The following is a 24,474-nucleotide window of genomic DNA, read 5'->3' as shown; positions in this document are numbered from 1 at the left end:
GCTTTACACTCAAATTGCAGTTGTAAAACAGACTTTTTTTCAAAACACTATACACAATTCTTTGCATTTGGCACAATTTTCATGCAGAAAATCTCTTGTTTTTCACAATGAACACACTGCCATTCAAATATGCACACTGACTCATCACATGGGCAAACACCCGTCACACAGTTTTACAATTAGCAATCAGACCTTTAGCATAAACGGGCAACAGGTGAGCTCTTCTGTTTTGGAACAATGGATGCCAACATTGGAAACAGAGGCAGAGCCAGAGGAGTGAGAGTAAGAGGAGGAGGACGGGGAGGACAAGGACGAGGAAGGCCAAGGACCGTAATCTCTGATGAGATCCGAGCCACTTTGGTTGATCATGTGGTCAACCATGGTCTAACAATGAGGGAGGCTGGGCAAAGAGTACAGACAAATTTGAGCAGGTACACTGTAGCATCCATCATCCGGACATTCCGAAATGAGAATAGGTAAGAAATCTACTCTCACTAGAAAATTGCAGTACTGCATATCAATACAGTACTCAATGAGTACAGTAGTACAGTATTGTCTGTGGACTGTTCTGTAGGACTGTAAAAATTAAAGTATGTTTCAAGTATTTGGGAAATGTATTCCTACTTTGTATTTACAGTATTTTACTATTTGTTTGGCAGAACTGAAAGATTACCAACACAAGGTGGTCGGGAACGTGTTCTGTCTCCTGAACAGGAAACTGAAATCATCAACATGGTCCTAGAAAATAACGCCATAACATTACGGCAAATACAAAGAAAAATAATAGAAAACAATGAGATATTTCAAAATATTGATAGGGTAAACTTTTCAACACTGGACCGTGTCTTGCGCAGAAATAATCTCAGGATGAAGCAGGTCTACAATGTGCCATTTCAACGCAATTCAGAAAGAGTCAAAGAATTGCGATATAACTATGTGCAAGTGAGTCCTATACAATCCCACCATTGATGCATACTCTCGACACTGTATAAATTATACATACTTCGGTATTGTAATCATAATGATTGTGCTTCACAATAGTGACCACTCCATGTCTATTTCTGATATTGTCATGTGTGTTTCAGAGAGTCCTTGAGCTAGAGGTGGCTGCAGTGGAGCACCAGTTCATCTTCATTGATGAGGTTGGATTCAACCTCACAAAAAGACGAAAGAGAGGAAGGAATATCATCGGCCAGCGTTTCCATTGTTCAAGTCCCTGGCCAGCAAGGAGGGAACATCACAATGTGTGCAGCGATTACCCACCACGGCGTCATCCATCACCATGCTATCCTTGGCCCCTACAACACCGCCCATCTGATCACATTCCTGGACACCCTACACAACACACTCATTCCACCAGATCAGGTAGATGGCCCAGAGCAGCTCAGGTACGTTGTCATTTGGGACAAGGTAAGTTTCCACAGGGCTGCTCTGGTTCGTAACTGGTTCACTGCCCAGCTACGCTCTTTAGTTGTTTATCTCCCTCCATATTCTCCATTCCTACATCCTATTGAGGCATTGTTTTTTCTGCCTGGAGATGGAAAGTGTATGACCGAAATCCACAAACGCGTATACCTCTTCTCCAAGCTATGAAAGACGCATGTGAAGATGTAGCAGCTGATGCTTTTCATGGCTGGAATCGCCATGCTAGGCCATATTTCCCCCGCTGCTTGGCCAGGGAAAACGTCGCTTGTGATGTGGATGAGGTGCTGTGGCCAGACCGCAACAGAATAGAGGATGCAGCATAGTTTTCTGTGTACATTAAATTCTTCTGTTTTGTATGTAGACCACTGTATGTGCAACTTTGTGTTGGTTGGGAATGGGATGTACACTGTGTACATTGTTTTTCTGGGGAAAATGAAATATATTTGTTACCGTGTATTTGTGTGTTCTGAGTATAAAAACAATATTCTCAAATATTTTACAACACACTTATGTAATGTACTGTCTGTAGTGATGGCAACACTGAACCAAAAAATGGCCTAAGTCATTATGATGAATGGAGAAGAAGTGTTTTCCATTCATCATAGTGTTTTACATTGAGCACATCAGTGTTCAATTGGTTCTTATGTCTATTCATATGATGGTTTGTGTGTGTCATTTGAAAACAAAATACCATTTTGATAAGAAATAACATTGTTTTGAATGTAAAGTTTCATTTTGCTGGAGAATTGAGGGGTTTTGCCCATTGTGTGTGTGTTTTTTGATTTGTGTGTAGAGTTCTGAGAATATGAGGCATGCTTTCAGAAAATGTGTGTAAACAATCGAGAAAAACATTAAACCATTTTGGTACAGTGACTCACTACCCAAACCAGACCAACTGGTTTCCAAGTGGCCAAGAGACGTCATGTGATCTCTTACTGCCATCTAGGGGACAAACTGGCTATCAGACAGGGGATATATACATTTAAATCAATGGATAGACTTCAGCTTGGCAAGTTGAAAAACAGCTGCGCTTTTACAATGGCTGTGTTCAAATGGGTATTTGTAAATGTGTAGAGGGCCACCATTAGGTAAAATATCTAATAAAAAAAAGTGTTATCTTTTAGACCAGTAATTGGTGACGTATTTTATTTGAAATTTAGACATTTTAAGTCTCTTATTCACTAACATGGGGACAATTGGGGGACCCCTCCCCCACTCCCAGATTTTTTTTAATAGGAATATGAATTTCAGTTGTTTTGGCCTGCTGCACCTCAGGCTCTGTTGTAGTCACAGTTTCTGACACCTTTATCAGTTCCTACCTTTCTAACAGTACTAAGCATGTGTTTTGTAGGACTTACAGTTCTGAAACTGAAATGTACTTTATGAAGGTAGTATACAATATTACGCGTTGGTTTGGTCAACAATGTCAGAGTGTAAGAGGTTAAAAACAGACAGCATATTAGACCTATAGTAGTTCATTGTTGACTATCTGGCGATGCCTCTGTGTCTGTCAGACCTTGCGTTTTGCCAGTGCTGTTTGGTAAACACATTTCCCATCAGTCTGAATGTAGCTGATAGTCATACTGTGCTCTGTGACTACAAAGTAAGCGAATCCTCCGTATGTACGGTCGACAGCGTTGGAGAACCGTTGCCATGATGACGGGAAGGTCTTGGCGTTTTTGGTGGATATGTCTTCAAAGTTCCCGCTCCCGCTGACCACATAGGAACTCCCATCGCCCTCTCTGATAAACTGGTGAGAGTACAGAGAGTCAGGTCAACATCAGTTGTTCATATAAGTGACTGTAAAAAAAGGTAACATTTGTCTATTCAAACGGTCACTTTGTTATTGTATGTATATGTATGGTCATAACATGTATAATAACCACCTGTATGCTGTGGTCATGGCCACTCAGGTAGACTGTGACGTCATACTTCTTCAGCAGAGGCCGTAGTCTACGCACAAGACACTTTGTAGGGCCATGATGACCAATGGACCACACAGGATAGTGACCAGCCACCACAATGAACTCTGACCTGGGAGAGAAGGACAGATACAAGACTGTGTTAGCCACCTGAGCTAAAGCAAAGATATTATCTTCTGGGAGCTAGCACAAGTCTTCATGTCTCAGGCAAGTTTACTCATCATGCTCGTGTGGTTCAACAAACCAACTCTGTTACAGGAGTTTTCATTCCACATTCAGTAATAGTTGAGGAATGTGTGTGTAGCAGTGTGAAGGTATTTCTTGATTCAAATAGTGATGAGAGTCGAGGAGTCTAAAAGAGGGGTGTGGTCAGTCAGGGATCTCTAAAAGAGGGGTGTGGCCAGTCAGGGATCTCTAAAAGAGGGGTGTGGTCAGTCAGGGATCTCTAAAAGAGGGGTGTGGCCAGTCAGGGATCTCTAAAAGAGGGGTGTGACCAGTCAGGGATCTCTAAAAGAGGGGTGTGGCCAGTCAGGGATCTCTAAAAGAGGGGTGTGGCCAGTCAGGGATCTCTAAAAGAGGGGTGTGGTCAGTCAGGGATCTCTAAAAGAGGGGTGTGGTCAGTCAGGGATTTCTAAAAGAGGGGTGTGGTCAGTCAGGGATTTCTAAAAGAGGGGTGTGACCAGTCAGGGATCTCTAAAAGAGGGGTGTGGTCAGTCAGGGATCTCTAAAAGAGGGGTGTGGCCAGTCACGGATCTCTAAAAGAGGGGTGTGGTCAGTCGGGGATCTCTAAAAGAAGGGTGTGGCCAGTCAGGGATCTCTAAAAGAGGGGTGTGGCCAGTCAGGGATCTCTAAAAGAGGGGTGTGGCCAGTCACGGATCTCTAAAAGAGGGGTGTGGCCAGTCACGGATCTCTAAAAGAGGGGTGTGGTCAGTCGGGGATCTCTAAAAGAGGGGTGTGGCCAGTCAGGGATCTCTAAAAGAGGGGTGTGGTCAGTCAGGGATCTCTAAAAGAGGGTGTGGCCAGTCGGGGATCTCTAAAAGAAGGGTGTGGCCAGTCGGGGATCTCTAAAAGAAGGGTGTGGTCAGTCGGGGATTTCTTCATGGTCTGAAATCTTCACATTCTTTTTTCAACTTATTAGATCAAATAATTTTATTTTCCTCAACCTTGAAAAACATTTAATCCATCCAAGCCATTATTTACTCACAGAACAAGTTGTCTGATGTTTCACCGATGTGCTTGAACAGTGTATACTTAATGAGAGGCTGTGTTTGACCTTTTGTCTTTCAGGGCCAGTTTCTCAAACCCAGATTAAGCATAGTCCTAGACTATCTATGCTTAATCTGGTTCCAGGAAACTGGACCATATGGACGTACTTGCTGTTTGCCAGTCTGGAGTTGATCCAGTCTAACTGCTTGGCAGAAGCCTCCAGGTCTTCCTCTCCTTTGGGCTGGGTCCCCTCATAGGTGTTCCCACATAGCACCACTGTGTCAATCATCAGGACGGTCATCGACGCGTTACTCTGGGGAACCTTGAACTGGAGCTCATAGTATAACTCCGGGAACCTCCTGAGGTAACAAGAGGAGAGAACAACACCAGAAGGTCCTGTTTTGTGTGGCTCAGTTGGTAAGAGCGTGTCGCTAGCAACAACAAGAAGGTTGTGGGTTGAATTCCAACAGAGATCACATACTCTAAATGTATACACTATTTGAATGAAAGCATCTGCCTAATTGGCGTATGAATGTTGTATTCAGGATGCGTGGCGTAAACAATTAAAACGCATAGTTAAAAGATCTTTACTGAGATTCTCACCATCTCTTCGATCTGCTGGAGTAAGCGATCTGAGCGGAAACGTTGCTATGGTGGTCATGATTCCCCGCCACCAAGTACCAAGGGATGTCAACCAGTGAGGCTTGAGAGAAGACACCCTCAAAGGTACACTGCATGAGAAAAAAGAAAGAAAAGAAAAAGATAATTACCAACCCAGGAAAATGACTGAAGGATGAAAAACTAGAGCGATATTATATATAACTGATATATATAACACATCAATAGTCATGTTATAATGCATAACATTCTGTGTGCTGCAACACTGATACATTCTGAATCCTCTGAAGAAACAGTTGATCTACAATATTCTACCACAAGAGGGCATAGTGCTTCACTTTATTTCAGAAAGAAAATGAGAATCACATGCTCTAGGAGTGAGAAAAGAAAGTGTCCTCTTCACTATACAAGAACACGGGTGATCTGAACACAGCTCCATCTGTCAGTTTGTGTTACATCACTTTGTCCTTCAACTAACAAGAGGCGTCACTACAGACCCTGGGTTCGATTCCAGGCTGTATCACAACCGGCCGTTATTGGGAGTCCCATAGGGCGACGCACAATTGGACCCAGAGTCTTCTGGGTTAGGGTTTGGCCTGGGTAGACCGCCATTGTAAATAAGAATTTGTTCTTAACTGACTTGCCTAGGTTTTTTTTTTAAACACATTCTCTCTCTCTCACAAAGTTGGCTAGCTGCCTAGAAACAGGGAACAACTGTGATGCAACACTTCTTATCTCACCGCATATTTCACAGTCTGGAGCATTAGATATTTAGTTTGCTTTCTTGCAATTTTCAAAGTCCTTCAGTATGACTGTTGTATGCGTGTTCTTCACAATGCCACACACGACAGATAGGTTAGATATGTTGAGATGTTAAGTTACAATCTAACTGCCTATGGTAAGATATGTTTACTAGCTGTTGTCACAACAGTTGATGAGTTTGTCATCACAATAATGTTTGCTGTCGTGTGGCGTTTCAACCCACGCCTATGGCTGCGTTTACACAGGTAGTACATTGCCAATAATTGGTATTTTGAGCAAACAAATCAGATCTGGGCTGCCTGTGTAAACGCAGCCTATGTGTTGCAGTGTGAACAGTGTTGCAGAGCGACTGTATTGCAAACTGTAATGTGAAGTGACCTTGAAGCGGTGGTCATTCACGTCCTTCACTCCATGGTAGTAGAAATGATCTCCCAGACTGAGCACAAAGTCCAATCCCAGAGTCTGGGCCGTCCAGGAGAGCTCTTTAGCGATGGCCTTCTCGTGAGGGGTGTAGTAGGGGAATAACGGAATGCCTCCCCAGTCCCCCAGCCCAACAAACCGCAGCGATGCTAAAGGACAGGTGACACATATATACACAGCAGAACCAAAATCTCAATTCTTATTTTCTTTTCTATTTCATACCATCTCATGTGCTTGAACGAAAGACACTCTTTGGTATAATTACATTACGGCCTGAATTTAAATGGATATCAGGAAACAACCACACAGTAATAAAGTAATGAAGTTGATAGAGATCTGGTAAGATAGAAAAGTGTACCTTGTTCCAGTGGCTGGCAGTGTGGCCAGAATGAAAGTAGGCACAGCAGAGGCAGCAGCTGAAGGCGATCCATTCCACCAGTATGGAGACGTGTAGACCTACCAACAAAGACTATGATTCGGTTGAGCAGTCAGTCAAAGTGGCACACGCTGTAACAGAAACAACTTTCTTTATGGTTCTCTTTAGAACTGTTTATAAAGAGGAAGCAGTATTGTGGTTTCAGAATAACTTCCTGCATTGAGCCATCTGAGAAGAAAAGACTCAGAACAACAGCTGATTGGCTAAGCAATGTCGATCTACTCTGCAAACAGGAACTTTGAGTTACCTTTAAAACTAGAAACCAATGCCGACCAGTATAGACAATCAATTTAAGTGATCAAAGTAGCATACAATGGGGGTGTATAAGAATGCAATAGTATATTTGGAATGTAAATAAATGAGCTACAAACAAGTGCTCAGCATAGGTTGGAAAAGCATTCCAGGTGAAGCTGGTTGAGAGAATGCTAAGAGTGTGCAAAGCTGTCATCAAGACAAAGGGTGGCTACTTTGAAGAATAACAAATAGAAAATATATTTTAATTTGTTTAACACTGTTTTGGTTACTACATGATTCCATATGTGTTATTTCATAGTTTTGATGTCTTCACTATTATTCTACAATGTAGAAAATAGTAAAAATAAAGGAAAGCCCTGGAATGAATACAATTACATGAAAACAAGAAATTTAGTACATAAATAAATAAAAAACAGATTATTTTTTTCACCTGAACTTTAACACCTGACTTAATCTATAGCCTGACTATAAGGGTTCACTCAGTATGTCTCTTGATCTAATGATTTTGATGGAAAGAATGGTCAGGCCACATCATGTGTGTACTTTAGTTCTACGCCCCAAAAGTCTGTAGTGGATATCATTGACCTTTCACCCAGTAAGACCGAGAAGCGTACGAAGAAAGGCCGTGTTCAAGGCAACAAAAAACAAACATTTTTACGACTCAGGTTACTTTTTCTTTATGACTCTGCGCCAAGGTTCAAATTTGGAATTAGAAAAGTCCTTGCTGCAAAGTCCTTAGTTACATTACATTATGTCCCTGTATGAAACAAATCTATGAGCTACTCAAGTGTCCTCATAAAGCAAATATATACTGTGAAGTCACAGCTCTCATCAAGCTAAATCTATGAAGGATAACAAAGTCTATGGAGTTCATTCAGAGCGGTGACATGTCACAGAGAACAGAACACAGGTATTGTTTGAAGAGGTGCATTTTTAACCTTTACCCTTCGGGGAGGTGTCATGCTCAATATCTAATCATCATTCAGGGAGGCGTCATCCTCAAAATCAAATCATTATTCAGGGAGGTGTCATGCTCAATATCTAATCATTATTCAGGGGGCGTCAAGCTCAATATCCAATCATTCTTCAGGGAGGTGTGTTTCTGTCCTCCCATCATGTGACCCAAGCTCAGGGTTCAATTACAACTACCTATACTTACCACAGTGCTATCTACCTAGCACAGTGTTACCTATCTACAGTTGAAGTCGGAAGTTTACATACACCTCAGCCAAATACATTTAAACTCAGTTTTTCACAATTCCTGATATTTAATCCTAGTAAAAATGTCCTGTCTTAGGTCAGTTAGGATCACCACTTTATTTTAACAATGTGAAATGTCAGAATAATAGTAGAGAGAATGATTTATTTCAGCTTTTATTTCTTTCATCACATTCCCAGTGGGTAAGAAGTTTACATACACTCAATTAGTATTTGGTAGCATTGCCTTTAAATAGTTTAACTTGGGTCAAACGTTTCGGGAAGCCTTCCACAAGCTTCCCACAATAAGTTGGGTGAATTTTGGCCCATTCCTCCTGACAGAGCTGGTGTAACTGAGTCAGGTTTGTAGGCCTCCTTGCTCGCACACACTTTTTCAGTTCTGCCCACAAATTTTCTATAGGATTGAGGTCAGGGCTTTGTGACGGCCACTCCAATACCTTGACGTTGTTGTCCTTAAGCCATTTTACCACAACTTAGGAAGTATGCTTGGAGTCATTGTCCATTTGGAAGACCCATTTGCGACCAAGCTTTAACTTCCTGACTGATGTCTTGAGATGTTGCTTCAATATATCCACATAATTTTCCTACCTCACGATGCCATCTATTTTGTGAAGTGCACCAGTCCCTCCTGCAGCAAAGCACCCCCACAACATGATGCTGCCACCCCAGTGCTTCACAGTTGGGATTGTGTTTTTTGGCTTGCAAGCCTCCCCCTTTTTCCTCCAAACATAACGATGGTCATTATGGCAAAACAGTTCTATTTTTGTTTCATCAGACCAGAGGACATTTCTTCAAAAAGTACGATCTTTGTCCCCATGTGCGCCTCCCTGTGCTCAGTTGTAGACATTTTCGTTGTTCATTCCGGCAGTTGCTTTTTAAGCCTGCATTGCAAATCGTAGTCTGGCTTTTTTTATGGCGTTTTTGGAGCAGTGGCTTCTTCCTTGCTGAGCGGCCTTTCAGGTTATGTCGATACAGGACTCGTTTTACTGTGGATATAGATACTTTTGTACCTGTTTCCTCCAGCATCTTCACAAAGTCCTTTGCTGTTGTTCTGGGATTGATTTGCACTTTTCGCACCAAAGTATGTTCATCTCTAGGAGACAGAACGCGTCCCCTTCCTGAGCGGTATGATGGCTGCGTGGTCCCATGGTGTTTATACTTGCGTACTATCGTTTGTACAGATTAACGTGGTACCTTCAGGTCTTTGGAAATTCCTCCCAAGGATGAACCAGACTTGTGAAGGTCTACAATTTTGTCAGAGGTCTTGGCTGATTTCTTTTGATTTTCCCATGATGTCAAGCAAAGAGGCACTGAGTTTGAAGGTAGGCCTTGAAATACATCCGCAGGTACACCTCCAATTGACTCAAATTATGTCAACTAGCCTATCAGAAGCTTCTAAAGGCATGACAATTTTCTGGAATTTTCCAAGCTGTTAAAAGGCACAGTCAACTTGGTGTATGTAAACTTCTGACCCACTGGAATTGTTATAAAGTGAAGTAATCTGTCTGTAAACAATTGTTGGAAAAATTACTTGTGTCATGCACGAAGTAGATGTCCTAACTGACTTGCCAAAACTATAGTTTGTAAAAAGACATTTGTGGAGTGGTTGAAAAACGAGTTTTAATGACTCCAACCTAAGTGTATGTAAACTACTGACTTCAACTGTACCCACTACAGTGTTACCTACCCACCTACCTCATGTTAGCTACTTACCTCAGTTACCTCTCTCCCTCCCTACCCTTCACATTGTGTTATTTTCTATTTGATACTGAATCCTTCAGGGATTTTAAAGGACATAAACCAGAAGCCCACTAAACACTGTTTGCAGAACATAGAAATATGTTCTCTGGAATGTTCCAAAATGTTATGTAGAACAAACATGCCTATCCGACAGCTAGAACGAGGAATTACGTTGTCTCTATTCACAGCATTTCCACCTGCAACAACATTCAACAACTGAAAGAGTCCCTGTTCCCCACAGGTAACCCTGTGGTAATAAACACACTGCAGTCGCTCTGTTTTAATGAAAATGCATTGTTGATACAGTTTATTGTAGGTGCATGCACTTTTTAGAGTCAAATCACTATATTACATTCTCTGTCCTATATAACCAGTTCTACAGAGCCTGTTCTTTACAGTTCAGTTTTTAAAACAACAAGAGACGGACACCATTGCTACAGTCAGTATATTATAGCAGTAGTTACTGCTGTGATAAAAGAAGGAAGCCTTCTGGTGTCTGCAGAGCGACTGCACCACCCTGATCCAAGGAAGAGCAACACGTGTCACATTTCATACATCAAATGATCAGTTATCTAGTGCCAATTCCACATACTGCTATAAGCAGCTGGAGAATGACTGATTATGGATGTAATGCTTAAGACAGGAGACCTGGTCCAGGGGATTCCACCAAGTGCTGTGCAGATACTTATTTGTGATAGATGATTTGTAAATGAGGGAAATCAGAGCCTTGCTGGATCCCTTTCTCATTGGCCCTTTCCTCATCTCTTTCTCAAACTGCATTGGAGAAGATCCAAGGACCCTCTCCTCAGACCTTCTCTTTCAATGCGTTTTCAGAGGGAGGTGAGGAGAGGACACGCTGAAAAGACAAACTGAGAAAAAGCCACAGAGGAAGCACCTGGGGACAGGGATTCTCCAGCTTCAGGCAACACTTCCTCTTTACTCTACAGTAGGTCAGGCTTCATAACCCAAGGCCTAGGAAGACTAGCCTGGTCCTAGACAGTACAATCTGATCATGGGACCAGGCTATGAAAGGCATAGTACTAGCCTGGTCCCAGACAGTACAAACAGATCAGGGAGCAGGCTATGAAAGGCATAGTACTAGCCTGGTCCCAGACAGTACAAACAGATCAGGGATCAGGCTAGGAAAGGCCTAGATGGACAAGCCTGGTCCTAGACAGTACAAACAGATCAGGGACCAGGATACGAAAGGCCTAGATAGACTAGCCGGTTCCCAGCCAGTACAAACACCAGGGACCACTATACAAAAAGGCATAGGACTAGCCTCGTCCCAGACAGTACAAACATATCAGGGACCAAGATACAAAAGGCCTAGATGTACTAGCCTGGTCCTAGACAGATCCTGGTCCTAGACAGATCCTGGTCAACGCTGCCAACTCTGGGACCAGACTAGGAAAGCACATGGAAGGATTTCACCCCAACAGAGGAAACGAGCAGCTTCATTTGCATATTATACATATACCTTAAAAAAAAAAAAGACAAGATAACAGTTATACTGTTACCTGCCCTCAGTGACTTGTCTAAGAGACCACTAAACCATCAGCTGGGCTCCACCTCCCTGTTTTAATTCATCACATAAGAGTCCTCTGTAGGGGCTAACTCATCTTAATCATTATGAAGCATGATTCAGTTCACAGTTGTATAACAAACATAATTCATCTGGATTGGATTAGCCCATTCTGTAATCTGATTGAGTTTGGACCAATTTGGACCATAAATGACAAGTTATATACAATCACCGTGGACAAATGCTTTCTCGATCAGACTAACAAGATATTTTAAATACAGCTTTGTCAAAAAGAAAACTAACAAAAAGAGGGTTATTTCAAAAACTTGTTTTAAGTGCAGAATTAGTGAGCAACTTTCTCTAGGCCAAATGATAGTGTGTGTGTGTGTGTGTTGTTCGTCTAGGAGCCAAACTCAATGGTCTCCTCGGTGATGGGTTTGAAGTCGTAGTTCCCTCTCCCGTCCATGTGAAGGTAGTACTGGAAAAATTGAAAGAAAAAGAAGAAAAAAAGCTCAGTCTCATTTCAGCCAAACAGGATTCACTTCTTGAATTGTTGATCACGTGCAACAATAAGTAAAAAAAAAAGCACATTCGGTAGAAAGTGCATGGTTGCAGCTGCACCATGGGAACTTTAATAAACCATTGCTTACATGCCACAAATTCAACAAAAAGATACATATTTTAAAAAAAAACTGCCAGAAGGAGTTTCCCCACAATAATCTCCCAGAGGACTCCCAACAGTATACGGACACATCAATAGACACAATTCCCCATGTCCCAGTGTTTCCAGAAAAGGTTGCGATCTTACCTCATGGTGTTTCCACAAAGACTTTCTGTGAGAGACAGTGAACAGACTGATGCCAACCTATTGAAACAGACCAGGCATTAGCAGCTAGACAACCACACCAAACAACTTGTACGTAACCTGTATTATTATTTATTAAAACTGGAGAATTAGAAAGACGGATTTAGAAGTAAACACTCAGGCATATAGCAGTATATGCTACGAGTCCAGGCTAAAGGCTGGAGTCCGTACCGTTCTGCAGTGGCTGTAGATGAAGTCCTCCACATCAACGCTTACAGCACTGGTGCACTCATCCAGGATGGCAAACTGGGGCTTGTGGTAGAACAACCGGGCCATCTACAGACACACGTGAAGCAGACCAAATGTAACGGAAATTATATGATTAAAGGTTTGACTAAATGATTTCACTCAGAAACCTTATAACCTGTTGAAATGTATTGGAAATAAGGCTATAATAATGGGTTAAAAAACTATATTCCAATACTGTGTGTGAATAAGACAGTTAAAATGAGCAGGGCAGAGTTGATAAGACAGCCTTGGGAAAGAAACAGAAGAGGTCTCCCTCAGTTAGGGAGAGTAACAACGGCCTGGGAACGGCTAGTTGGCAGGAGATTAGAAGACAGGTAGCAAGGTTGATAAGGAATGTATGTGTACTGTGGAAAAGTACAGCCGTCTAAATCGGGGTGGAGTTCTCTACTGGTGTGTGTGTGTGTGTGTGTGTGTGTTGTGTGTGTGTGTGTGTTAATATAAAAGGCTTTGTACATTGTAAGGAGGGCAGAGCTCTCATAAATAAACATTTTGACCCTTGTTGGCTGGTTTTCCGTCTGCGTCATTCAACCAGAATCTTACACACTCTGGAGGGGGCAGACTGAGTAGTTTAATTGAAGTTCGGTTTAAGAACATTGATAACTTAAATTCACATAACACCAAACAAAGTCAATGGCCATATACAGACACACGTGAAGCAAACCAAACAAAGTCAATGTTTATGTCCCAAATCTGTCTTGCCTACTACTTACTAAAACTACACTGAACAAAAATAAAAAGCAACAATTTCAAAGATTTTACTGAGTTACAGTTCATATCAGGAAATGGTTCAATTGAAATTAAAAAATTTTAAAAATAGAAATTAGGCCCTAATCTATGGATTTCACATGACTGGGAATACAGACATCCATCTGTCTGTCACAGATACATAAAAAAATTAAATAATGGGCCTAAGGATCTCGTTACGGTATCTCTGTGCATTCAAATTGCTATCGATAAAATGCAATTGTGTTCGTTGTCCATAGCTTATGCCTGCCCATACCATAACCCCACCATGGGGCTCTCTGTTCACAACAAGGACATCAGCAAACCGCTCGCCCACACGACGTCATACACGTGGTTGAGGCCGGTTGGATGTACGGCCAAATTCTCTAAAATGACGTTGGAGGCGGCTTATGGTAGAGAAATTAACATTCAATTATCTGGCAACAGCTCTGGTGAACATTCCTACAGTCAGCATGCCAATTACACGCTCCTTCAAAACTTGGTGACATCTGTGGCATTGTGTTGTGTGACAAAACTGCACATTTTAGAGTGGCCTTTTATTGTCCCCCCAGCACAAGGTGCACATGTGTAATGATCATGCTGTTTAATCAGCTTCTTGATATACCACACCTGTCAGGTGAATGGATTATCTTGGCAAAGGAGAAATACTCACTAACAGGGACGTAAACAAATTTGTGCCCAAATTTTGTGAAAAATAAGCTTTTTTGTGCGTATGGAAAATTTCTAGTCATGAAACCAACACTTTACATGTTGCGTTTATATTTTTGTTCAGTGTACATACTAAGTACTAATGGTACTATTTAGTTTAATCTAATGCAATAAGCAACACATACTAGGCTCCTCCTACATTTGAAATGTCACATCCTATAAAACGTTCTGTTCATATCCCCTAAATGCCTACTATTAGAAGGCCAGTATGGGTGGCACTCTGTGATAACATAGGAGCGTGTGAACTAATAGATGGTAAAGTATCTCCAATGAGGTATGAGAAACCATTTTGATTGTAATTATTATTAAGAAAACTATTCCATTCAGGAAGAAGTATTCCTCTCATCCATCTTACCGCCATCCTCTGCTTTTCTCCTCCACTGAGGACGTCCATCCAGTCCTGTACAGTGTCCCAGGTCCCCTCCCTGTCCAGGATGTGACCCAGCTGGACATTGTCCAGGTACTCCTTCAACACCTGGTCAGAGATTCCTTTTCTCTTCTGTTCCTCATAGGTGTCAGGGTAAATCACCTGATCCCTCAGCGTGCCAAGGGTCATGTACGGTCTCTATAATAGGATTCAATAAGTCAAAGTTCATGTAGGGTCTGTGCAATAAGATGGAAGAGGTCAGGGGTCATGGAGGGTCTCTACAATGAGATGCATCTTAATAGACAGACTAGAGTTGGCTGCCAATTCACAATTTGCCAAAACATGGAATAGAATATGGTAATAGGGGTGTAACGGTTCACCAAACCCACGGTTCGGTTTCAGTACAGCAGGGGAATTAACTGCCATTCACAACGTTCACAAAGTTCAGCGTTCCTTCCATCGTCTGTTGTGACAGGATTGTCATTTTGGGCTTCTCAAGTTTTCACTCTGATGCTGCGTTTGTAACTATGTGGGAATTTACCGGTTTTGAAGTTGTAAATACTAGTTGGACGCATTCATGTGATTGAACTAGTTGAGAAACGCCGATTGGCTAATGGCCAACAAGCTGTGTCAACCGTAAACTAAAAGTACAGCTGTCAAGCTCGTAAACAAAAAAAAACGACAGAGTTCAAAAATGTATTTAATAGATTGCTTTTTATAAATAATGTGTTGTTGCATTTAAACTGCCGAAAATGCTGTTATAGGGACCATTTCCTTAGTAGGTGATGTCAGAGGTCACCATGTGTGGAGGAGTGCGTGCTCTGCATGATAGATGAGTTTCCCACTAGTAACTACCAGTTGGAGGGCCGTTCAAGTGGATTTTTCCCAGTAGCATGTGGTAAATTCCCACTTCCCACTTGGTTAAAACGCACCATGACACTACCTTCTTCAGTGCCAGATTCACACTTGTGACTCTCATAAACGGGGCGTGTCTGTAGCACAGTAAATCCCCCACTCCGGGGTCATGTGACGGGCTGTCGCTTAAGTAAGTGTAACACAGGGTGCATTAGCCAATTCATTGAAAACTTTGGCTTTGGGTTGCTTATATAGAGCGGGTATGACCCGTTTTACTGAAATGAGTGAGTCTCTTTCACGAGGTGCTGAAAATCCCGTATTCTCAACCACCGAGAATGGGCGTATATCCGCGGCTATAAACCCAAAGACTGTAAAAAATATAAAACATAGCCTATCACTCTTGTAATTTCTTTGGGCCGGTCAGAATCAGCTGCCAAGGGCTGCTTGAATGCAGAGGGAGACCATGTTGTGTTGTTGTTTCTTTGCGTTTCCGTCTTGTTCTGGTATACTGGGCTGATGTCGGTGTAAAATGTGTCAACCATATTTGTAGTGTTGGCAGTTGCATTGGCTATTCTTTTAGAGCGTGGCGACATACTGTTAACATTTCATCCACCACTCTCTGTCCATCGCGGTTCTAATCTACTGGGAAGACAAAATGTTCCTAAAATGGAAATTTAAACGAAGATTGAGGATCGACCCCACCACTCACCATAGTACAGAACTACTTCCCGGCAGTTTGAAATGTGCCAGTTGATATTTGAATTTTGATAACGTGTGCATAGGCTCTAGTTGTTTTAACGGTAAAGTTCGAAAAAGGTTTTTTTCCCAGCTCGGTTTTACTCAACAGGCATAGGCCTACGACGCAGTTGGGTTCACAGTGCGGACCAAACCGAGGTTCCATACCCAACGGTTTGGTACAAATACGTTATTGGTAATATAAAATACTCAAGGTGTCCATTGACCTGAGGAACATAGAAAAGCTTCCCTCTCTCAGGCTTGGTCAGCTGTCCTCCAAACAGAGGCCAGAGCTATGGAGAAACACACAATGTTATTATCTCCAGGGTTTACTCTTAACTTACTAAAACCAAAATAATTGATTTTGTTGCAGTACTTCCATTCCCACTGGCACAGTCATATCAATAGAACATAAAACGGAACATTCTTCACCTCTCCCAGGACTCTGAAGAGTGAACTCTTGCCACAGCCATTGGGCCCACACACTAACACATTGGTACCAGACCTCACCTGGGGGGGTAAAAAAAAAAAAAAAAAAAAGAGAGAGAATAACCTCATTGTAACATCCGGTGTGACCCTTCAAACTTTGAACGTCAACATCACTCATTAAAATCAAAGTGGTGTGAACATTCCCAACTTTAAAATACAAAATGTTCTTTATGTCAAACTGACTGAATGACTAAACTAGTGGCACACATTCATTAGAGAGGGACTCCACTGTTATGTTAGTTAAAATGATCTTGGTAACACACACACACACACGTTTATTTTGCTAACCAGATGTTCTCAGTGAGACTAACTAGGATAAAGAAATGAAAGAGATGCCTACTTCAAAGGTCAGGTCCTTGATCAGGATATCTCCGTTGGGTGTTGCTAGTGGTGTGTGTTCAAACCTGCAGCACCAAAACAGTCAAGACACTTCTCTTACTGACCACTCATCCTCAGAAAACCCCTTGGCGGTTTGGCCGTGGACAACTTCAGTGAGGTAAACATATTAAAAGAGATTATATGCAGCCAATATTATGTACAGAAATGACCTGAGGCTTGTCACACATACTTGATGATGTGGTCAACGTTGATGATCTGTCCGCCGCCCGGGACCAGCGGGACTCTTTCTACGGCTTCTGATTCCTTGTCCTGATGAGAGACCATGGTGCGCTCGTACTTCCCAGAGTTCAGTTCCTTCAGGACCTTCATGAGTTCAGTGATACGCATGGTGAACCTGGGAGAAGAAGGGAGACCAAGCCTAGCTCAGAACACCTCCTACCCAAAGCACTACGGAGGGAAAGCATGGACAGCGCTGATGGAAGAATGAAGTGGTCATGGAAAGATAAGGGAGTTTTGTCATCTATGGCTAGAGCAGGCTACTACTTTGAATTATAAATGGAACTGAATAAAAATGAAATTGAATATGTGATGGGAACATAAAGTGTTTTGGGAAGAGAGAAGTCTCACCCAGAAAGCCTGGTCATCTCTCTACCAGCCAGTACGATCCTTCCCAGAGCCTGGGACATTCTCAGCAGCATCCTGCCACTCTGGTAGTAGTCTTCCAGCAGCTCAGGTTGGCTGCTGTTCATGTGGCGGGGGTCGGCTAGGTTGAGGAAGGGTCTACTCACCACCAGGTAGCCCACCACAGTGGCTATGTCTGAGGGAAGGAAGAGACCCAAGCACTGGGTTAAGTATAGAGGTGATACATTGAACAATGTTATTATGTTCGCCTGGCCAAGCAACAATAAAATGTGGCGGCTGGACACAGTGGCAAGTTGGAGAAGTGCAGAAACCAAACTGACCACCATTTACAGATCTCTGTCTATGTAACTGATGATATCACCATATTAATCTGTAGGGTTAAAACATCAGATCTCTGTCTATGTAACTGATGATATCACCATATTAATCTGTAGGGTTAAAACATCAGATCTCTGTCTATGTAACTGATGATATCACCATATTAATCTGTAGGGTTAAAACATCAGATCTCTGTCTATGTAACTGATGATATCACCATATTAATCTGTAGGGTTAAAACATCAGATCTCTGTCTATGTAACTGATGATATCACCATATTAATCTGTAGGGTTAAAACATCAGATCTCTGTCTATGTAACTGATGATATCACCATATTAATCTGTAGGGTTAAAACATCAGATCTCTGTCTATGTAACTGATGATATCACCATATTAATCTGTAGGGTTAAAACATCAGATCTCTGTCTATGTAACTGATGATATCACCATATTAATCTGTAGGGTTAAAACATCAGATCTCTGTCTATGTAACTGATGATATCACCATATTAATCTGTAGGGTTAAAACATCAGATCTCTGTCTATGTAACTGATGATATCACCATATTAATCTGTAGGGTTAAAACATCAGATCTCTGTCTATGTAACTGATGATATCACCATATTAATCTGTAGGGTTAAAACATCAGATCTCTGTCTATGTAACTGATGATATCACCATATTAATCTGTAGGGTTGAAAAGTCAGATTTTACACTTGGCGATCAGGCTGTCCACGAAGCCCATGGAGAACCGGAAGAAGATAAACTTGTGCAAATGGTCGACCTGAGAAGACAGAAGGTATCACAGCATTAATAAACACTTTTAAACTCACAAATCAGCAGTTTGTCCGTGTAGACAGAAGTGAACACGGATCTTTAATGTACCTTGGACTGACAAACAGCACTCACCAGTTTCTTAAATGTCGAGTGAATCGTCTGTTTTTCTCTCATGTTCCCGTTGTAGAAGGCAATCTCCTCACTAAGACATAACATGTTAAACATCATTTAGTTGTCTTTTTAAACACCATGGCAGAGGTGATTTAACAAGTCTTAACTTCAAAATCAAAAAGCACTGTATTGCCAAGCCATGATGTACTCAGATCCAGGCCTTCACACCTGTTGGTGATGAGTCGTGAGTTGACATATCGGTACTCTCCCTCGTAGCGCTGCTCTGTCACCGTCATCTTACCGATGGGCCGCCGCAGTCTGGTCAGGAACAGGCCTGAGACCAGCAGGTAGGCCATCATACTCGCAGGGCCCTGAGGGGAAACAGTGACATCACATCCTGTTAATGCCAATGCGCAAATATAGATAGAAGATAGATAGATAGATAGATAGATAGATAGATAGATAGAGAGATAGAGAGATAGTATTTCAGAACATTCTAAAACCTGAATGGAATCTATTGGTTGCTTCTGGAATCTGAATTCGTATTCACCTGGGCACCGATGGCAGACGTCAGCTTGAAGATGTACAGTCCAATGTCCAAGAGAGGCTAAAGGGGATATGCAGTAGTGTTAACATGTGTAGACCTCCCTGACCTCCCTGGTGGAGTAAGGGCCTGAGGGCACAGTGTGTTGTGAAATCTGGCAATATATTGTGAAATGATATAAACTGCCTTCATTTTGCTGGATTTCAGGAGGAGTTGCTGCTGCCTTGGCAGGAACCAATGGGGATCAATAATAAATACAAATAGCAGCTTTCAGCAATATCATGATTTACACAACAAGTTAATGATCGACTAAGGTGTACTACAACAACCATACAAATTCCTAACGGACACCTTGGAAACACACACACACACACACACACACACACACACACACACACACACACACACACAAGAAGCTATAGACAAGAATGTATACTTTGGTCTTAAACAGTAGTCAGCATGATAGTTTAGGTGTACGCTAAAGTACCTTGCTGAGGTTGGAGTAGAGATCCACCACGCTGTTACAGAACCTCTCCACGTCCTGAGTCAGCAGCTGGTCAGCGTTAGCGATGCGGTTATCCAGGTTGCCCATTTTGTAGTACGTGTATCCTCTGGGGATGACAGACATTTTGAGTGAGTTCATTTACAGACAGACTGACTATGGGAATGTAAGGTTATGAGAAGAGGCCGTAGACGGTAGACAGTGCGGCAGACGGTGCGGCAAACAGTAGACGGTAGACAGTGCGGCAAACAGTAGACGGCACGGTAGACGGTGCAGTAGACGGTAGACGGTGCGGTAGACAGTAGACGGTAGACGGTGCGGTAGACGGTAACCAGTGCAGTAGACAGTAGATGGCGCGGTAGACAGCGCGGTAGACAGTAGACGGTAGACAGTACAGCAGACAGCGCGGCAGACAGTAGAGATCGCGGTAGACAGTAGACAGCGCGGTAGACAGTGCAGTAGACAGCGCGGTAGACAGTAGACAGCGCGGTAGACAGCGTGGTAGACGGGAAACAGCGCGGTAGACCGTGCAGTAGACAGCGCGGTAGACGGTAGACGATAGACAGCGCGGTAGACAGCGCGGTAGACAGCGCGGTAGACGGTAGACGGTGCGGTAGAAAGTAGACGGTAGACGGTGCGGCAGACAGCGCGGCAGACAGCAAGGCAGAAAGTAGACGGTGCGGTAGACGGTAGACAGCGCAGTAGACAGCGCGGTAGACAGTAGACAGTGCAGTAGACAGCGCGGTAGACAGTAGACAGTGCAGTAGACAGTGTGGTAGACAGTAGACAGTGCAGTAGACAGTGTGGTAGATGGTAGACAGCGCAGCAGACAGTAGACAGCGCGGTAGACAGTAGACAGCGCGGTAGACAGTAGACAGTGCAGTAGACAGCGCGGTAGACAGTAGACAGTGCAGTAGACAGTGTGGTAGACAGCGCGGAAAGACAGTAGACGGCGCGGTAGACAGTAAACGGCGCGGTAGACAGTAAACGGCGCGGTAGACAGTAAACGGCGCGGTAGACGGCGCGGTAGACGGCGCGGTAGACAGTAGACGGTAACCAGTGCGGTAGGCAGCGCGGTAGGCAGCGCGGTAGACAGTACAATGGGGCAGACAGCGCGGCAGACAGTAGATGTTAGACAGTGCGGCAGACAGTAGACGGTAGACAGCACAGTAGACAGTAGAAAGCGTGATAGACGGTAGACAGCGCGGTAGACAGTAGACGGTGCGGCAGACAGTGGACGGTAGACAGCGCGGCAGACAGTAGACGGTGCGGCAGACAGTAGACGGTGCGGCAGACAGTAGACGGTGCGGCAGACAGTAGACGGTGCGGCAGATAGTAGACGGTAACCAGTGCGGTAGACAGTAGACAGCGCGGTAGACAGCGCGGTAGGCAGCGCGGCAGACAGTGCGGGAGACAGTACAACGGGGCAGTCAGCACGGCAGACAGTAGATGGTAGACAGCGCGGCAGACGGTAGACAGCGCAGTAGACAGCGCGGTAGACAGTAGACAGTGCAGTAGACAGTGTGGTAGACAGTAAACGGCGCGGTAGACAGTAAACGGCGCGGTAGACGGCGCGGTAGACGGAGCGGTAGACAGTAGACGGTAACCAGTGCGGTAGGCAGCGCGGTAGGCAGCGCGGCAGGCAGTGCGGGAGACAGTACAATGGGGCAGACAGCGCGGCAGACAGTAGATGTTAGACAGTGCGGCAGACAGTAGACGGTAGACAGCACAGTAGACAGTAGAAAGCGTGATAGACGGTAGACAGCGCGGTAGACAGTAGACGGTGCGGCAGACAGTGGACGGTAGACAGCGCGGCAGACAGTAGACGGTGCGGCAGACAGTAGACGGTGCGGCAGACAGTAGACGGTAACCAGTGCGGTAGACAGCAGACAGCACGGTAGGCAGCGCGGCAGACAGTGCGGGAGACAGTACAACGGGGCAGTCAGCACGGCAGACAGTAGATGGTAGACAGCGCGGCAGACAGTAGACGGTAGACAACGCGGTAGACAGTAGACAGCGTGGTAGACAGTAGATGGTAGACAGCGCGGTAGACAGTAGACGGTAGACAGCGCGGTAGACAGACAGCGCGGTAGACAGACAGCGCGGTAGACAGACGGCGCGGTAGACAGACGGCGCGGTAGACAGACGGCGCGGTAGACAGACGGTGCGGTAGACAGACGGTGCGGTAGACAGACGGTGCGGTAGACAGACGGTGCGGTAGACAGACGGTGCGGTAGACAGACGGTGCGGTAGACAGACGGTGCGGTAGACAGACGGTGCGGTAGACAGACGGTGCGGTAGGCAGACAGTAGACAGTGCGGCAGACAGTAGCGGTGCGGTAGACAGTAGACGGTAACCAGTGCGGTAGACAGTGCAGCAGACAGACGGTAGACAGCGCGGCAGACAGTAGACGGTGCGGTAGACAGTAGACGGTAACCAGTGCGGTAGACAGTAGACAGCATGGTAGACAGCGCGGCAGACAGTGCAGCAGACGGTGCAGCAGACGGTGCAGTAGACGGTAGACAGTGCAGTAGACAGCGCGGTAGACAGTAGACAGCGCGGTAGACAGTAGATAGTAGACAGTAGATAGTAGACGGTAGGCAGTAGACGGTGCGGTAGACAGTAGACAGCGCGGTAGACAGTAGACAGCGCGGTAGACAGTAGATAGTAGATGGTAGACAGTAGATAGTAGACGGTAGGCAGTAGACGGTGCGGTAGACAGAAGACGGCGCGGCAGACAGTAGACGGCACGGCAGACAGTAGACGGCGCGGCAGACAGTAGACGGTGCGGCAGACAGTAGACGGTGCGGCAGACAGTAGACGGTGCGGCAGACAGCGCGGTAGACAGTAGATGGTAGACGGTGCGGTAGACAGTGCGGCAGACAGATGGCGCGGCAGACAGTAGAGATCGCGGTAGACAGTAGACAGCGCGGTAGACAGTGCAGTAGACAGCGCGGTAGACAGTAGACAGCGCGGTAGACCGTGCGGTAGACAGCGCGGTAGACGGTAGACAGCGTGGTAGACGGTAGACAGCGCGGTAGACGGTGCGGCAGACAACGCGGCAGACAGCAAGGCAGAAAGTAGACGGTGCGGTAGACGGTAGACAGCGCAGCAGACAGTAGACGGTAGACAGCGCAGCAGACAGCGCGGTAGACAGTAGACGGCGCGGTAGACAGACGGCGCGGTAGACAGACGGCGCGGTAGACAGACGGCGCGGTAGACAGACGGCGCGGTAGACAGACGGCGCGGTAGACAGACGGCGCGGTAGACAGACGGCGCGGTAGACGGCACAGTAGACGGCGCAGTAGACGGCGCAGTAGACGGCGCAGCAGACGGCGCAGCAGACAGTAGACGGTGCAGCAGACAGGCAGCGCGGCAGGCAGTGCGGGAGACAGTAGATGGTAGACAGTGCGGCAGACAGTAGACGGTAGACAGCGCGGTAGACAGTAGAAAGCGTGATAGACGGTAGACAGCGCGGCAGACAGTGGACGGTGCGGCAGACAGTGGACGGTAGACGGCGCGGCAGACAGTAGACGGCGCGGCAGACAGTAGACGGTGCGGCAGACAGTAGACGGTGCGGCAGACAGCGCGGCAGACAGCGCGGCAGACAGTAGACAGTGCGGCAGACAGCGCGGTAGACAGCGCGGCAGACAGTAGACAGCGCGGTACAGTAGACAACGCGGTAGACGGTAGACAGCGCGGTAGACAGTACACAGCGCGGTAGACGGCACGGTAGACAGTAGACGGCGCGGCAGACAGTAGACGGCGCGGCAGACAGTAGACGGCGCGGCAGACAGTAGACGGCAGACAGCGCGGTAGACAGTAGACGGTAGACAGTGCGGTAGACAGTAGACGGTAGACAGTGCGGCAGACAGTAGACGGTAGACAGCGCGGTACAGTAGACAGCGCGGTAGACCGTGCGGCAGACAGTAGACGGTAGACAGCGCGGTACAGTAGACAGCGCGGTAGACCGTGCAGTAGACAGCGCGGTAGACCGTGCAGTAGACGGCGCGGCAGACAGTAGACGGCGCGGCAGACAGTAGACGGCGCGGCAGACAGTAGACGGTAGACAGCGCGGCAGACAGTAGACAGCGCGGTAGACAGTAGACAGCGCGGTAGACAGTAGACAGTGCGGTAGACAGACGGTGGGGTAAACAGACAGTAGACGGTGCGGCAGACAGTAGACAGTGTGGCAGACGGTGCGGTAGACAGCGCGGGAGACAGCGCAGGAGACAGCGCGGGAGACAGTACAACGGGGCAGACAGCACGGCAGACAGTAGATGGTAGACAGCGTGGTAGACAGTAGACAGCGTGGTAGACAGTAGACAGCGCGGCAGACGGTAGACAGCGCGGTAGACAGTAGACAGCGCGGTAGACAGTAGACGGTGCAATAGACGGTGCGGTAGACAGTAGACGGTAGACAGTGCGGCAGACAGACGGTGCGGTAGACAGACGATGCGGTAGACAGTAGACGGCGCGGTAGGCAGTAGACGGCGCGGCAGACAGTGCAGCAGACGGTGCAGTAGACAGTAGACGTTGCGGCAGACAGTAGACAGTGCGGCGCGCGGTAGACAGCGCGCTCGGTAGGCAGCGCGGTAGGCAGCGTGGTAGACAGTGCGGCAGACGGTAGACAGCGCGCAGCAGACAGCGCGGCAGACAGTGCGGCAGACGGTAGACAGCACAGCAGACAGCGCGGCAG

The 24,474-nt window shown here is 45.5% G+C and overlaps 2 protein-coding genes and 1 long non-coding RNA gene across 3 annotated transcripts in view; 1 reads left to right on the top strand and 2 right to left on the bottom strand.

Annotated features, from left to right (window-relative positions):
• Window positions 1-693: 693 nt before the first annotated feature.
• On the top strand, window positions 694-2,629 carry LOC123731553 (uncharacterized). Its single transcript, XR_006762719.1, has 2 exons — window positions 694-942; window positions 1,086-2,629. It is a non-coding gene; the product is annotated as an uncharacterized lncRNA (long non-coding RNA).
• Window positions 2,555-7,009, bottom strand: LOC106590648 (tartrate-resistant acid phosphatase type 5). The gene is made up of 6 exons (XM_014181784.2): window positions 6,712-7,009; window positions 6,312-6,502; window positions 5,157-5,284; window positions 4,721-4,912; window positions 3,312-3,459; window positions 2,555-3,175 (listed from the first exon to the last, which is right to left on the bottom strand). Exons 1-6 carry the CDS (start codon window positions 6,782-6,784, stop codon window positions 2,936-2,938), a joined length of 972 nt encoding a protein of 323 aa, XP_014037259.2. The 5' UTR covers window positions 6,785-7,009; the 3' UTR covers window positions 2,555-2,935.
• Window positions 7,010-10,280: 3,271 nt separating this feature from the next.
• The window catches only part of LOC106590647 (ATP-binding cassette sub-family D member 3), a 94,930-nt gene continuing 80,736 nt past the window's right edge, over window positions 10,281-24,474 (bottom strand). Inside the window, exons 7-20 of the mRNA XM_045710587.1 lie at window positions 19,761-19,884; window positions 19,280-19,336; window positions 18,958-19,100; window positions 18,751-18,820; window positions 18,556-18,625; window positions 17,506-17,695; window positions 17,108-17,272; window positions 16,880-16,943; window positions 16,483-16,560; window positions 16,278-16,343; window positions 14,449-14,658; window positions 12,564-12,668; window positions 12,336-12,392; window positions 10,281-12,005 (exon numbers count right to left, since the gene is read on the bottom strand). Coding sequence (XP_045566543.1) covers window positions 11,928-12,005; window positions 12,336-12,392; window positions 12,564-12,668; window positions 14,449-14,658; window positions 16,278-16,343; window positions 16,483-16,560; window positions 16,880-16,943; window positions 17,108-17,272; window positions 17,506-17,695; window positions 18,556-18,625; window positions 18,751-18,820; window positions 18,958-19,100; window positions 19,280-19,336; window positions 19,761-19,884 — 1,477 coding nt within the window. The 3' untranslated portion in view covers window positions 10,281-11,927. The remainder of the gene's footprint in view (window positions 12,006-12,335; window positions 12,393-12,563; window positions 12,669-14,448; window positions 14,659-16,277; window positions 16,344-16,482; window positions 16,561-16,879; window positions 16,944-17,107; window positions 17,273-17,505; window positions 17,696-18,555; window positions 18,626-18,750; window positions 18,821-18,957; window positions 19,101-19,279; window positions 19,337-19,760; window positions 19,885-24,474) is intronic.

Source organism: Salmo salar, chromosome ssa29 (genome assembly GCF_905237065.1).
Source record: "Salmo salar chromosome ssa29, Ssal_v3.1, whole genome shotgun sequence".
Classification (NCBI taxonomy): Eukaryota; Metazoa; Chordata; class Actinopteri; order Salmoniformes; family Salmonidae; genus Salmo; species Salmo salar.
Note: the sequence above shows the minus strand (reverse complement) of the source record. Positions and strands in the feature narration are given on the sequence as shown.